Here is a 16,924-nt window from a genome sequence, read left to right on the forward strand (position 1 = left end):
AGTTATTGGCTATTTTGAGTCAATATTCAGGTGAGGGAAGCTAGAATGTTTGTTGTTTAGGTTGCATGTGAGTTTAGAAACTCAATAGGTGCATGAATGTTGAGAATCCATAGATGGATTGAAGAAAATCTCATTTTTGGGTTTTGAGAAAAATGAGGATTTTGATGATTTTGATGCATAGGTTGGATGCATGTGAGATTTAAGTTTATTTTGAGTCGTATGGAGCCTATGCATTGTGTTTTGTGTTTGCATGTGGGTGAATTTGTTAGTTTGGATGAGAGTTTTGAACTCTCTGACTGGGATTTAGGCCGGGCGCAGGTTGAGCGCATCAAGCGTGGAAGAGCATAGGGCTCTCGGGTTGGATGTTGGGCCACACGACACTTGAATATTAAAAAAATAATAATTTCCAATGAGGATAATGATACTTGAATATTAAAAATAATAATAATAATAATAATAAATCAAATAATAATGTTATAAAATGTCGAAATATTTGAATTGTAAATTTATAAATATAATAAATTGTTGTAAGATAAAGAAGAGGATATATATAATGTTACAAAAGTATAAATAAAAAATTGATCAGAAAAAAATTATATTGTTCCAGAATCCTATAAATAATTGAAAGATAAAAGAATGGTCATACAATATTATTTTAAAAATAAAAAAAGACAAAAATTAAAATTGTAACAGTCGGAGTTATAAATGCATTTAAAATAATAAAATTACTTATACATCACAATTTATGACGATTCTTTGATTTATCTAATATTAGCATTATAAGAAAACAAAAATTCGCTCGAATAATATATACTCTTTTCTTAATTAGTAAAAAAATTTAATGATAATAAAAATTAATTTTAAATTTTTATGCAATTATTCTGGTCCTCAATCAGAATAATCTATACTATTTGAAGAAAAAAAAAGAAGGTTATGATGTACCGGCATTTATGTGAAATAAATAAAATTTACATTCTAAAATATAAAAAAAAATATATAAAAAAATAGATTATTAAAAAATGTGGTTTAAAAACATGATAGATATTTAACTTCACTTATAAAAAAAAATTAATGATAGCATAAGAAATGTATTTTTTTACGATTATTAATTAAACATCTTTAATAATCATATGAAAATAGACTTCTTTTGTAATAATATCAAATCTTTTAAATAAACTTCTTTTGTAATAATATCACATTTTCTCCCTCTTTTTTAAGCTTAAATAAAATAAAATAGCATAACATTAATGTCATCAAACTGATCAAAGTAAAACAATTCATCTTCTTTAGCTCCATCAACTCTTTCATATTAAAAATTAAATTAATTCATCACAGATAAAATAAAAATTCATCTTAAAACATATTTTAAAAAAATGTAATACCAAGCATTAAAATCCCTAAAATGAGGCTATATACTGGTCTCATACATGCCCCCAACTGAACTATAACCCACACAAAGAAACAGGAAGACGAAACTTCTAAGAAGAAAAGGAAGAACATTCAAAACGGAGAAATTAAAAAAAAATTTGAACCATTTCTCGATGCAAGAGCCATGCTAATCTTCTATGTATCGTTCCAATTTTATCGGATATCCCCGAAGGAACAACATTGCTGCTGCGGTATCTAGTTATAAACACTAATATCATGTTAAGTTCAGCCGCCGGTGTGGGACTTCTGAGAGAAAGGAAAACGAAACAATACAAAGATGAACCAGCTGAAGCAAACAATGTAAGAAACATGAAGCATTTCTCTCTCAATTGATTCCAAAGCTAATGAAAGAAGGATCTAGAAGATTTTAATTAATATAATATAATATATATTTCTCCGCACAAAAATCAGTGGGACTTATTACTTACTATAGCTCTATCATGACGCTACTCTGCACACTGCACCCTATATCGATTTGACATTAGTATAAATTAGTATATTTTATTCCCTACATTTCTCTCATTTTTAACAAGAAAACTAATATACTTATGTTAAGTAGGGTTGTTTAAATGGGCTTGTTCAGTCGTTTGACTAAACCCATTTCAACACATTTTTTTAAGTAGATTTATCTAACTAAATTTGCCTTCTTTAAGTGTTTAAATATTTTTGGCTCGACCTCGTCCCTTATAGATTTGTGGGCTGCACGGATTGGTCCATCTAATTTTTTTAAATAAAAGTATCCAATTTAAAAAAAATTTAATTTAAAATAAATTTTAATCTAAAATAACTTTTAGATAAAATAAAAATTGTTAAACTAAACAATTGTGTATACAACATTAAATTTAATTAAAAAAATGCAGAATTTTAAATAATTAAAACAAAAATAAAAATTATTATCATTGGAGTAATTGTCCATCAATATTAAATTTCATTAGATGTTTGGACAAATAAATTTATAACTATTTCTTATTGTTGAACATCAATTTTATCTTTTTCTAAAGAAAATAGTACCTTTATAAGATAATATATATGTAACAATAAATAGTTAAATTGATCATTGGTAGGTTAGATTAATAGGAGGCATAAGTATGTTAGATAGACAATATGAATCATTATGGGTTGAATCCGAGTCAGTCAAATCAAAAGTGGGAGGGTTGAATTTTATGATTATTTATGAATTTTAATTTTTTTTGGTTTGACTCGATTCATTTTCAAAATAGACCAAATTGACCCACGAGTCAAAATCCACTTTGATAGTTCTACTCTTAAGTACTTCATTTTATACTTAAATAAATATATATAGAATAATCCTATGCCAACATCATAAAAGATTTCCTTAGTGTGAAATGCTAAAAAAATAATAAAGATTAAATTATTATTTATTTATTTATTTTTAAGATTTAATTTGGTTTCATTATTTTTAAATAATTCAATTTAATTTTTTGGTTTTTTAAAAATTTTCAATGTTATCCTTACATTTAAATCAACATTAATGATGTTAATGAAATTCGATAGAAAGATAACGTTGAACATTATTTGAAAATTAAATAACCAAATTGAATCATTTAAAATGTTGAATTTAATCCTCTAATTTTCAAAAGATGTTTAATATTGTCATTTCATCTAATTTTATAAATATTGCTAGTATCAATTTAAATGAAAGAATAATATTAAATATTTTTAAAAATTAAAAGATCAAATTAAACTTTTTAAAAATAATAATTGAATTCTAAAATTAAATAGAGGTGTTTAAAAATATAATTGAGTCAAAAATAAAAATCCCCCTAAATTTTTGTTTACTGTCACTCTGTGTGCACAGTTGCCTCACAATATTCTGAATTTATAATCAGAAGATCACATTAGAGGTAAAGCAAACAAGACCACCAAACAGAATATGCTACATCTAAAAAATAATAGAGTACTGCTATACAATTTTTTTTTGTTTTTGAAATGGGGGGCGTTAAAGCCCAGATATATTATTTAAAACCAAGAGGGAAAAGTACAGCAGACTTGTCCGCAAACAAAAGAAAATGAGCCTAAATAGAGGGGCATGAAAGATTTTAATTTCAGAGGGAATAGAAGACCCTTCCTTAGCAAACCTATTTGCTACTTGGTTTGCCTCTCGAAGAACATGGTTGCACTCTAACTTATGAAAGTCAGCTGCTAGGGAGTAACATGAATGATTATGAGAGCATCCTTCATTCAAGAATTTCACCGCTTCTGTAGAATCCGATTCAATAAAAATATAGGCTTGTAGAAAACGTTCTTTAATAATGCGGAGGCCATGATATATTGCTCATAATTCAGCTTGCACTATCGAGCAAGACCCAACCATTCCAGTAAACCCCATAATAAAGGATCCATTACTATCACGTAGGACACCTCCACAAGAGGCCAAATTAATGTTAGAAACAGCCCATCACAATTTAACTTAAAGGCCCCCGTAGTAGGAGGCACCCAACCTAATTGAGGAATTTGGTAGGCCTAGTGGTTGATGATAAACTTTTAACGTAAGAGGTGTTGGCTAAAAGTTGTATTCAGCCAAATATCTCTCCAACCACTTGATTTGTATAGATTGGAGCAAGCCTAAACACATGTGCATTCCGAGCCTTCCATAGCGAATCAAGAGTGATGACAAAGAGTTGAGTCCACCACGAATTCGTTCCAATCATATTCTTACTCAACCAATCTACCAGACAGTCTGAGAAGAAACCATTATCAAGTCCACCCCTTGCCATGTGCTGCCAAACGCATTTAGCATGCATGCAATCCCGTAAGCAATGTAGTACATTTTCAGGTGCCTCATGACAGATTGGACAACTATTATCCTGCACTAAATTACAAACAAATCTCCAATCGTTAGTGCATATACTCTCTCTTGCTACTCTCATAGGAAACACCTCACCCTTTCAGGCCCACGCCAACGCCAGATACTTTTGAACAAGGGGTGTGCATTGCTGATACGATCTGGTTTTAAAGACTTGTATGCATTTTTTATTGAAAAGCCTCCATCCCGAGAGCCACCCCATACCAGCTGGTCTTCGTCATTTTCCACGTGCAAGGTTGCAACCCCAAGATCTCGAACTGCACTTACCAGGGAATTAACTTGTGGAATTCCTCAACCTTCCAGTCACCTTCAGTTGAAACATAGTCGTGTACTGTTATACAAGTGGAAACATATTTTGAATCAACAAATAAAAACAATTATTTATAAATTAAATTTTAATATTTTAAAATAAATTATCAATAAATAAAAATAATCTTTTATTATAATATATATAAATTATTTATCATAAATTTAAAATATAATTTATATGTTTAAAAAATATATTTATTTAATTTTAAGTATCATGTATATATTTAAATATAATATTTATTTATATATAATTTATTATAAATTTTAATTATATATAATAAACATTTCATAGCTTAAAAATACTTGTTTAAAAATTTAAGATATTAGTTTTTTTCCTACAGTGAAAAATATTAATCATCTTGGCTCTAATAGAAAGATAAAGATATCCATTTGATTTAGACTTGAGTAAAAATTAATTTAATTTATTAATTTTTTATTTTAATTTTTATATATATTATTTTTATTTCATTTTAATTTATATCGTCAATTTATTATAGAAATTAAAAGATAAAATTTAGAAAGATATAGAAACTAAAAAAAAAATCTCTGAAAAGAGAGAGATTAAAAAGAAATAAAAAAAACTGTATGTCTACGAGTTAAAATGTAATACTTTTAACTATGAAAATTAAAATAAATTTATGAAATTATATGTACTATTTAACCAATTAATTTTAAAGAGTTGAATTTAATTAAAATATACATCTAAATTAATCTGAATTACATGTTTATTTTGAAAGTTCTACTTTTTTTTAACACCATAAAAGTTGTACTTTTATCAAAAAATATAAAATTTAATCACATGTTTACAATTTGTTTTTTGTTTCTTTAAAGAGATTTTGTAACTAAAATTAAAAGTTGGGCCACGTCATGCGATGTAGCTTTTTTTTTTTGGTATTGAAAGGGGCTAACCGCCCAAACTAAAAGCCACGAAAAAGGGCACTGCAGAAACATCCACTAACAGAGCTAAATGTAACCATGGAGGAGGGGTATGGAAAATTTGGATACCCTCTAACATTGTCAACCCTCTCTTGGCTAAAACATCAGCCACTTGATTGGGCTCTCTGAACACATGCCTACAATTAACAAGAGATACAGTATGAGCCATACTAACTACTTTGTTACACAAAGAATAACAAGGATGATGCTTGTTACACCCATCATTCAAGAAGTTAACAGTTATAACAGAATCTGACTCAACAAATAAGTCTCCAGATATTCTGATATCATGTGCAAGCTTGAGGCCATAGTAAACAGCCCAAAGCTCAGCTTGGACAACTGAACACAAACCAATCTTGCAGGAGAAGGCCACAACAAAGGATCCATGGTGATCACGAATGATTCCCCCACAAGCAGCTCTGGAACCAACCACTACAGCCCCATCACAGTTCAATTTAAAGGCACCTGTAGGTGGTAAGGTCCAAGAGATATGACTGTGCAGTAAATTATAAACAGCACCTTGATTTAGCTTAAGAGGAGAAGAGAAAGCCTGATTGATACAAGAAGTCCGAGCTTGAATCTGAACGACAAGACTGGAAACATTTGGATCTGTATTACGGAAAACCACATTATTTCTCATAGTCCAAATAGCATCCAAAGCAACAACAAACAAAATATCCCCTTGTTGAAGCAAATTCCACTCTAGCCACAACATCCAATCCATAGTAAAAAAATTTGTATGCAACCTGCCATTGAAAATGTTAATCCAAACACTCCTGGCCACGTTACAGTCACGCATAGCATGGATTAATGTTTCTAACTCATCATGACAAACTGGACAAAGAGGATCCATTGTCATTCCTCTACGCATACGCAAGTCATTGGTTAAGAGACTGTTGTGAGCTAAGCGCCAAAGAAAGGTTCGTATCCGTTCAGGCCCTCTCCAATTCCAAAGTAGTTTGAACACCTTCTGACGTGAACTCACATCCGCAGGACAAAGAAACTCATATCCTTAAGGAGAATTCACCGTCAGCTGCATTTTTCCAAGCTAAAACATCCTTATCCGGGCTAAGACCAGGAGCTGGTTGTCCAAGGATGACATTAAAAATATCAGGAGGTAGTAAATGCTCAATACTCGATAAGTTCCACTCACCAAATTGATCAACATAATCTGCAACATGTTTATTAATCTCCTGTATTGGTACAAAGTGAACTGCCTCAGAGATGAGCTTGCGAATGGCAGGAATCCAATGGTCAAACCAAAAGTTAGTGAAGCACCCATCACCAATCCGCCACACTAAGCCTTTTCTAAAAGGTTCCTACACACTACAGAGGCCCTTCCAAAAATTAGAAGAATTGGCTTTCCTTCCAACAAAAGGAAGCAAATCATTTCCGCAGTTGTACTTGGATCTAACTACCTGAACCCACAACTTCTCTGGATGCGTACAAATCTGCCAACAAATCTTCATGCAGAAAAGAGAATTCAAGACTTTAGAGCTCCGCAAGCCAAGACCACCATCTAACTTAGGGGTGCAAATGATTGGCCACGACACAGCATGAACATGCCGCTGGTGGTCATCATCTCCCCAAAGGAACCCCCTACTTTTCTATCCAGCTCATCACATAATTGGCGGGGAAGGAAAGTAGTTTGCATGGCATAAGAAGGAAGGGCAGCAAGAACCGATTTGGTTAGAGTCAATCTGCCAGCAAAAGGCAAAGTACGAGCTTTCCAATTGCTCATCCTTCTATTAACTCTCTCCATAACTCCTTGGTAAGTAAACTTATTCACTCGTTTATGTAAGATAGGAACCCCCAGGTACTTTCGCAAGTCATCAGTCCGCAAAAAACCAAAAGCATGACTGATTTGTTGACGAACCTGCTAAGAGACATTTTTAGAAAAAAAGATCCGAGTCTTATCAATACTCACCTTTTGGCCATAACTCTTACAAAATAAATCAAGACAAGTCTAGATAATTTCCACTTGATCCAATGAAGCATGCGCAAAGAGAACGAGATCATCAGCAAAAGCAAGATGTGACAATTTGGGTCCATCCCTACTCAACTGTATTGGGTTCCAAAGGGCATGCTCAACCGCCACTTCAATTAAATGAAAAAGCCTTTCCATACAAAGCACAAAAAGATAGGGCGATATGGGGTCACCTTGGCGAATGCCTCTTGAGGGGGAAAATTATTCAAGCACTTCACCATTCCACAACATTCTAAATTTAGGAGTAGAGATACAAGCCCAGATAAGATTAATAAAGGAAGTTGGGATCCCTATGTCCTGAAGGGTATCCTTAACAAAGCACCACTTCAGGCGATCATAGGCCTTCTCCAAATCAATCTTAATTGCCATCCATCCAACTTTCCCTTTTTTATTCCGCATAGAGTGGACCACTTCTTGATTGATAATAATATTGTCACTGCTATGCCTATCTGGGACAAAGCTACATTGGTTAGGGCCCACCAAATCCTTCATAATGGATCTCAACCGATGAGAAAGAACCTTACAAAGGATTTTATAGGAAACATTACACAAACCTATCGGTCTCATATGTTTCAAGGAAGACACATTATCTGACTTAGGTATTAAAGTAATGAAAGTGTCATTCACAGTAGCTATCTTACTCGGATGTGCTTCAAACTCATGAATCAATGAACAAATGGATGGCCCAACTGTACTCCACTACGTTTGATAGAAGATAGGTTGAAAACCATCTGGCCCTGGAGCTTTAAAACTCCCCATTCTTCTAATTGCACCAAAAATTTCATCCTCAGTGATATCCCTACCAAGATTTTGCATAAGCGAATCATGAACTTCTGGAAAATAACCAGTAAGATTGAAAGGGGTATAAGGATCAATATCCTGAAAAAGGTCCTTATAAAAATTTGTAACCAAACCTTCTAACTCAGCCTTATCACTAACCCACCGTCCTGACTCATCTTGGAGCATCTCCACCTTATTTCTTCGACGACGAATAACAGTGGTACCATGGAAATACTTGGTGTTTCTATCCCCCAGACACAACCATTTGCAACGAGATTTTTGGAACTAGAGAAGTTCCTCACGAACCAAGATATTCTCATATTCGGACCAAAGATCAAGTTGAAGCTTCTCGAAGTATTTATTCGGTCCCTCTTGCAGCTTGAGCAGAATACCATTTAATCTTCTAATAATTCTCCTTTTTTGAAAGAAGATGTTGCCAAATATTGATTTGTTCCAATTTTTCAAACAACCCTGCATGTGATCAATTTTATCATTCCAACCAACAACAACATTCCACTTTGCTTTAACCAAGTCAGCAAAGTTCTCGTATGTCAACCAAGCTGACTCAAATCGGAAGGGGCGCCTTGAGGAAAATGAAAAGCGATCATAAGTCATTCTCAATAAGAGAGGACAATGGTCTGATTTTAACGGATGCAAATGAACAATGGTTGCTTCCGAAAAAAGGAGACACCAATCCATATTAGCCAAACCCCGATCAAGACGCTCTTGAAGCTGACCCCGATTCCAAGTGAAAGGAGCACCTTGAAACCCTAAATCCACCAAATTGCAATCTTCAACCAATTCCCGAAAAGCTCTATCACCTCTAACAGACGCAGTATTAGAGCCTCCTTGACGCTCATGATCTCGAAGAACAGCGTTAAAATCTCCAAGAAGACACCAATAATCAGTCATGCCCGAGGAGAGATTACGAAGCTTCCTCCACAACTCTACACGAAATTGGCTATGAGGACTAGCATAAATGAAAGTAAGAAACCAAGATTTGCCACCATGGCTAACACGACAATGAATGAATTGGTTTGAATGATCCAAAACATTAAGCTGCCACTTTGAACTATCCCATAGGCACCATAAACCACCCGCTTGGCCCTGTGTCTCCACCATAAAGGATCTGTCTAGCGAAAGCCTGCTGATGATTCTCTTTGCTCTATCGCCATGAATATGCATTTCTAACCAACAAAGAATACCTAAGTTGTGCTCCTTGATTAGGTCATTAACAAGACCAACGAAACCTTTAGTTCCCGCACCTCGACAATTCCAAGTTAAAACATTCATTGGGAATTGTTTGAGGGGGGAGGGTGTCACACCCCAGAAGATCGTGACTGACTCCCAGCCATATTTGGACTGTTTAGAAACATAGGAAGGAACCTGGTTTGAAGAACATCCGCCAGGGTCAATGTGTTTCCTCATGGCTTCTGCAAAAGCTATAGTATCATCATCTGGGCCCACAACTTTAGAAATCACATTATCCATCCTACCAAATAACGTAGATTGATTTGCCAAGGCCCATTCCATGCTTTTAATACCCTTAAGTACCATATCTGTATTGTGAGACTAAGTAAAGCCCATACCGACAGGACTTGCATCTTCAATACTAACAGGGCCACCACCATCTCGGCCTTCTGGGCCAATAGAGGTTTGGCCCAACATTCCTTTAGTCACATAAGGGGCAGGCCTTTTCAAATTTTTGGTTAATCCACGTCCCTTTTTGCCACGTGGCTGGGGATTTTTTCCGCCTAATCCATTGCGAACTTTCACAATACTACCCGTACCACTAGTGGGAGCAATATTCTGATTCTCCTGCTTTCCCAAATTTTGATCCTCGCTCACTGCCACGTTGGTCTCCTGCAAGCAATCGTACCTTGACCCTGTCATAACGGGTTTGGCAGAATTGTCGTATGCCACCAACGCCTGCTCCACCTTCTTGTCAACAACCTTCCCTATCCTTTTGTTCCCTTTCCGCACTAACATCCAAGGACTGTACAAGTCCAGGGAGTTGGGGCGAATTTGATTAGCAGGAGCCTCATCCTTATCAAAGGATTTAGTATTGACATCAACAACCCCTGTATTCCCTATTTCCACCTTCATTGAACTGGAATTTGTATCATTCTGAGCCATCACCATCACGTTGCATGATGGCAGAACAACATTAGTGCATTGAGATTTCTTGTGCCCATACCTCCCGCATTCAAAACAAATAGAATGTAATCCTTCATACTCAAGCTTGAGTATATGCCCCAAAACATTGATATGAGAAACAAGTTTCCTTCCCAAGTCGATCTCAACACAAATAAGGGCAAATCGTCCACGAGATTGGACAGACGTGAGCTTATCAATTTTTAACATATTGCCCAGTTTAGAACCTACGCGCCAGAGGAATTTATCCTTAAACAACTCAATGGGCAGGTTGGGAATGCGAATCCAAACAACTATTTTCTAGACTTTTGCTGAAGTCACGAAAAAGAAAGGATGCCATCTCTGGACCACTATATAATGGTCCATAATCATCCAGGGCCCTTCAAATAGAGCGTGTTGATAGTCTTCCGCCGCTATAAATTGCACCAAGTAGAAATCTTCTGGCATGTTGACAATACGAATAGAACTAGATTTTGCCCATTCACGTTGCAGTTTATATTCTAGCATCCTAAAGTTTACCTTTTTCCCCAAGACATTCACAATCAAGGAGTTTTTCCATGGAGCACACCATTCCTCGAATTCCTGCAAAGTGACCGGAATTGATGGGCATGGGTCTAAATCCTGAGTGGAGCTTTCTGGCTGCTGAGATGCATCACTACAAACTGCATCAGAAAATGTTTCCATTTCCTTCAATAGATGTCTATAATCAGTAAAAACCTGACCTCCATCCAACGCTAACAGACTGTCCATATAAGACCTTGGGGCTTTGGTAGGAGACCCAAGATTAACATCAACCTCTGCCATTGTCACTTCAATCGCATCATCTCCCACCTTCATTTTCACCTTCTTAGTGCTTCGATCAAGCTAGGCGGCCTTTTTCTCAGCACTCGCCTCCAAAACGCTCAGAGCATTTTCGCCACTCATTATTTTTTTAATGTGATACGAGTATGTGTTTGTGACTAAGTAGCACAATTTGGGGCCAAAAAAAAGTTCCCATTTTTCGTTTTCATTCCATGAATTACGTAAAAGCATGTACGAGGATAAACGGCATCGGAATTTTGGCATCTCCAAAACGACACTTTCAGGTCGAGGCTTCCATCATCAAGAGAGGCTTCGACCCCACAACGTACCGTTCCAATTTCCAGGTGAAGACTCTTCTACAACGTGGGGATTTGGATGCAGCACTCAAACTGTTCGACGAAATGCCTCACAAGAACACCATCTCCACCAACACCATGATCATGGGCTACATCAACTCTGGCAATCTTTCCACTGCTAGGAGCATGTTTGACAGCATGCTTCACCGCACGGTTGTTACATGGAAAATGCTGATCGGTGGCTATGCTCAGAACAACCAGTTCTGTGAAGCCTTTGGTCTCTTCGTCGAAATGTGCAGGCATGGCACGGTTCCGAATCATGTCACCTTGGCCACTCTCTTGTCTGGGTTCACTGAATTTGAAAGTGTCAATGAAGTGGGACAAGTGCATGCCCAGGTTGTCAAGTCAGGGTATGATTCCACCCTCATGATTTGCAACTCTTTGCTTGATTCTTACTGTAAGATGCGTAACCTTGGCTTGGCTTATCACCTCTTCAAGCAAATGCTAGAAAAAGACACTGTCACTTTCAGTGCATTGTTGACGGGGTACTCCAAAGAGGGGTTCAATCATGATGCCATAAACTTATTTTTCAAGATGCAGGATTTGGGGCTTAGGCCAACAGAATTTACTTTTCGTGCGGTTTTAACTGCAACGATACAGTTGGATGATATAGAATTTGGGCAACAAGTTCATAGTTTTTTGGTGAAGTGTAATTTCGTGTGGAATGTGTTTGTGGCTACTGCTTTGCTTGATTTCTACTCGAAGCATGACCGTGTTGTTGAAGCTAGTAAACTTTTTGATGAGATGCCGGAGGTGGATGGTATCTCTTACAATGTGCTTGTCACGTGCTATGCATGGAATGGAAGAGTGGAAGAATCTCTTGAACTTTTCAGGGAGTTACAGTATACTAGATTTGACCGGAGGCAATTCCCATTTCCTACCTTGTTGAGTATCGCTGCAAATGCTTTGAGCCTGGAAATAGGTAGGCAAATCCATTCCCAGACTTTAGTAACAAATGCCATTTCAGACAGTCTAGTTGGAAATGTTGTGGTTGACATGTATGCTAAATGTGGCAAATTTGGGGAAGCAAAGAGGATTTTTGCAGATCTGCCTCATCAAAGTTTAGTTTCATGGACAGCCCTGATCTCGGGTTATGTTCAGAAGGGACTCCATGAAGATGGCCTAAAGCTATTCATTGAGATGCAAATAGCCAAAATATGTGCTAACTCGGCTACTTATGCCAACATCTTAAGAGCCTGTGCGAATCTAGCTTCACTGACACTGAGAAAATAGATACAGTCGCATATTATCAGATCAGGATGCATTTCAAATGTTTTTTCGGGGAGTACACTGGTTGACATGTATGCAAAATGTAGATCAATAAAAGATGCACTTCAAATGTTTCAAGAGATGCCTGTGAGGAATTTGGTCTCTTGGAGTGCACTGATTTCAGCTTATGCACAAAACGGAGACGGCGACCATGCTCTTAGGTCATTTGAGCAAATGGTTAATTCAGGTCTGCAACCAAATTCCATTAGCTTCCTTAGCATTTTATGTGCTTGCAGCCATAAGAGAGCATTACGCATCCATGGTTGATATGCTATGTCGCAGTGGAAGATTTGATGAGGCTGAGAAATTGATGGCTCCGGTTCTTTAACTCCATGACTCAAGTGTATAAACTTGTACCCATAAGAGAGCATTACGCATCCATGGTTGATATGCTATGTCGCAGTGGAAGATTTGATGAGGCTGAGAAATTGATGGCTCTGATGCCTTTTGAAGCGGATGAGGTAATGTGGACATCAGTTCTCAACTCATGCAGGATCCATAAGAATCAAGAGTTGGCAAAGAAAGTAGCAGACAAACTATTCAATATGGAGGTCCTTAGAAATGTTGCTCCATATCCTAGCATGTCCAATATCTATGCAGCAATTGGTGAATGGGAGAATGTACGAAAGGTGAAGAAGGCAATGAGAGAGCGAGGGGTTAGAAAAGTGCCAGGATACAGTTGGGTTGAAATCAAACAGAAGACACATGTTTTCTCAGCCAATGACAAGTCTCACCCACAGATGAAAGAGATAACCAGGAAGCTTGATGAACTGGAAGAGAAAATGGAGAAACAAGGGTATAAACCTGACTCATGTTGTGCCCTTCACGATGTGGACGAGGAAGTCAAGTTAGAGTCCCTAAAATATCACAGTGAACGCATTGCCATTGCCTTTGCTCTCATTAGCACCCTAGAAGGGTCACCCATATTGGTATTGAAGAACCTAAGAGCCTGTAACAATTGCTATGCTGCCATCAAGGTAATCTCCAAGATTGTAAACTGGGAAATCACCGTCAGAGATTCAAGAAGATTCCGTCACTTCAGAGATGGATCTTGTTCCTGTAAGGACTATTGGTAGGTTGTCTTTGTTTCCTCAACAAAATCATCATTTTTGTTTTTGTTAAAAAAGGTACAAAAAACCTTTATTATGGATTCGTTTTCATTGCTAGATCACACACTTTTCTTCTATATTCATTTGTACCATTTTTTATACCAAAATCTTCTCAAGGCCAAGAAATTCTTATTTTTATTCTTTCCATACAATAAATGTCGCACAAATTTGGATCCTCTTCTCACATGTTTCATCCGGCGCTAATGGAAGAAACAAAATCTCAAAGAAAGTTTCTAGCAAGGATTTTAAAATTTTGGCTACAACATCAAATTTGTCTAAAATTTCTCCCAGCATCAAATATCGCCATGAAAACTGAAATTTAAAACTTTGGCTTCTAGTAGTAGTAAACCGATCTTGTAGCAGAGACTATAATATTAATCACTGAAAGGAACTATAATGACTGGATTTTGAGATTCTTATAGATTAAAAACCTAACATTGTAAATTTTGGATCATAACTATGGAACCAGGGGAGCTCAAAAGCAAACAAATAACAATTACGACAAAACGAGCTTGTATATTAAGCATCAATTGAATTCTCAATACTACAAAATTATCCACCAAAAGGCAATATATAGAAATCGAATTGAAAAATTAAAAAAGAAATTACTGTCTATTTCCTAAGCAATTCATCGGGAACAACCCTAAGTTGTTTCCTCTGCTTGGATTTTGCAATCTTCTTCAAAGTATTAGGGTTTGTAATCTTCTGGAACTTGGTTCCAGATCTGATAATATTCTCCTGCTTCTTCTTCTCCTTCTCCTCTTTCTTCTTCCTCTTCTCCATCTTGTTCTTCCGAATCTCCTCCTTCACCTCCGTCATCCTCTCCTTGTAGGCCTTCTTTATCATCTTCTCCCTCTCTCTCTCTGCTCGAACGTCGTCCCCTTCCGGCTCACCAACGCCGCCGACGCCGCCGCTCCCGCACCTGCTTCCACTTCCGCCCGGGCACTTTCCCGGCGATCACGCCGTCGTAGCTCGGCCGCCCGAACGCCGCCGGCTTCTCCGGATTCTCTGAGGAAGGCAGCACCGACCGCTTCGAATATTATATTTAAAAAAGGTATAAAAAAGAAATCTCTGTTAATTTTCACTTGTAATTATAGGGTTACTTTCAAATATTTGAAATACTTAAAAGATTAATTTAATTGATAAAAGATTATTATTATTGATTTAATTGATAAGAGATTATTTTTATCATCTAAAAATAAATTGAAATATAAAAATAGATGTCTTTTGAAAAATTTGATTTTAAAAATAATAATAAAGATAGTTTAATTGATAGAAAGTTATTTTATTAAAGATATCTAAATATTTTGTTATATTTATTGGTGATAAATGAATCTAAACAATAATTAAAGAAAAATTAATAACTATAAGAAAATAATTTTCATAAATATAAAAATAATAATTAACTATTATATAAAATTTGAGATGTTACATATATATATATATATATATATATATATATATATATATTTATATATATATCATCAAAAGTAGTGACTAATTTTTATTAAGGATTATGAACCCACGCAAAGTGAGTATTCCTCTTTCAACATAGTTAATTTCATACTCAAACTTAAGGATTTGAATCTTGGAGAACTTAGCCAAGTGATATAAACGACTACTGCTTATATCAACTAATGTTGGTGTTTATCCATTTGTTCGAGTGTAAATTATAGTAAAATAATCTTGAAAAAGAAAATTTTTTCTTGTTAATCTTTTTGTGAAACTTGATTACTTAAATAAATTAAAAATAGAATTTATATAAACACAAATAATGAGAATATTGTTCATCCCCTCATTTACTTTTTCATCGGACTTTTATCTTGCTTTTTTTTTTCATTATATCACCTATCACACTTATAATATTTTTTCTTCTTTTTTGTTTATCTATTTTTTTTCCTTCCTTAAATCATCTGATTTTCGATGTAGGAATATATATATATATATATATATATATATATATATATATATATATATATGAATTAGTGGATATTTTTTTATCAAATAATCTATTTAAATCGATTAAAAATTTACACAAAATTCAATCTATTTAAAGCAAAAATACTATCTAATTCATCCATTAACAATATTTTCAAGGATGGATATCCTTTCCATTTATAAAAGCAATACTTTAAAAATTAAATAATTTTTATTTTTAAAATATTTTATTTCTATTTTTTTATAAGTCATTATATTATTATATAGTCTTTTTTAAATTCACAAAACTTTTTTATGTCAAAATAATCTTTTAAAATCTAAATCTAATAAATATCTCATATTGTAATCTAACAGATTTTGAAAAAGTAGTGAATGGATCACTAATAGTGTGTTTGGATGGAGAATTTAAATGAAGTAATTCATTTATTTGAAGAACTTCAAATTCTTTGAGGTGAAATACCTTGTTTGGTTGAGGAATTTATAAGGAATTTAAAATTCAAATATTTGTGAAATTCCTTGAAATAGTAGAATTTCAAATTCTCCCAAAAGAGTAAGAATTTGAAATTTCTCATATTTTTTTTTCTTATTTCACTTATATATTTTATCTTATCTCTTATCTTTTCATGTTTTTAATTATTGAATATTCAAAAATATATTTAAAATTATTAAATATTATCTAATATTAATTTTTAAAATTATTAAATATTTAAAAATTACCTAATATTTATTTTTATAAAATTTAATTTAAAAATTTCAACATATAAATATATTTTTAAAATCAATTTTATCATGGTGGAATCAAATTATCATATCCAAACTAACAATTTAAAATTTGAGAAATTTGAATTGACTTATCCAAACAAAAATATTTTAAGAATGATAGAAATTAAAATCAAAGTAATTCAAATACTAAAAATTTAAAATTCCTTGAATTTGTAAAATTCATCATCCATACACACTATAAGAATTCATATAATTAAATGGATGGATTGGATCAATTCATTATTTATTTTTATTGGATCAATTCATT

General features: G+C 34.4%; 2 protein-coding genes and 2 pseudogenes across 2 annotated transcripts; 1 reads left to right on the forward strand and 3 right to left on the reverse strand.

The window, feature by feature from the left end:
* Positions 1-1,520: 1,520 nt before the first annotated feature.
* Positions 1,521-1,604, reverse strand: LOC114914995 (uncharacterized; annotated as a pseudogene).
* A 4,900-nt stretch (positions 1,605-6,504) lies between these two features.
* On the reverse strand, positions 6,505-7,979 carry LOC145958015 (uncharacterized). The gene is made up of 5 exons (XM_083074464.1): positions 7,742-7,979; positions 7,482-7,597; positions 7,067-7,376; positions 6,919-6,951; positions 6,505-6,671 (listed from the first exon to the last, which is right to left on the reverse strand). The coding sequence occupies exons 1-5, from the start codon at positions 7,977-7,979 to the stop codon at positions 6,505-6,507; spliced, it is 864 nt and encodes a 287-aa protein (XP_082930590.1).
* A 573-nt stretch (positions 7,980-8,552) lies between these two features.
* LOC109818683 (uncharacterized) lies at positions 8,553-9,824 on the reverse strand. Its single transcript, XM_020384215.2, has one exon. The coding sequence runs from the start codon at positions 9,822-9,824 to the stop codon at positions 8,553-8,555; it is 1,272 nt and encodes a 423-aa protein (XP_020239804.2).
* Positions 9,825-11,434: 1,610 nt separating this feature from the next.
* On the forward strand, positions 11,435-14,132 carry LOC109818679 (putative pentatricopeptide repeat-containing protein At2g01510; annotated as a pseudogene).
* Positions 14,133-16,924: the final 2,792 nt, after the last annotated feature.

The sequence above is a fragment of the Cajanus cajan genome, chromosome 5 (assembly GCF_000230855.2).
Source record: "Cajanus cajan strain Asha chromosome 5, NIPB_CcT2T_4, whole genome shotgun sequence".
NCBI lineage: Eukaryota > Viridiplantae > Streptophyta > Magnoliopsida > Fabales > Fabaceae > Cajanus > Cajanus cajan.

Coding starts and splice junctions, on each gene's coding strand:
- LOC145958015 (XM_083074464.1), bottom strand. CDS start 7,979: ATGAAGGATTTGGTGGGCCCTAACCAATGTAGCTTTGTCCCAGATAGG. Junction 7,377..7,481: donor CGCATGCTTCATTGGATCAA/GTGGAAATTATC, acceptor GTCTCTTAGCAG/GTTCGTCAACAAATCAGTCA. Junction 6,952..7,066: donor GGAGATGATGACCACCAGCG/GCATGTTCATGC, acceptor ATTTGTTGGCAG/ATTTGTACGCATCCAGAGAA.
- LOC109818683 (XM_020384215.2), bottom strand. CDS start 9,824: ATGGTACTTAAGGGTATTAAAAGCATGGAATGGGCCTTGGCAAATCAA.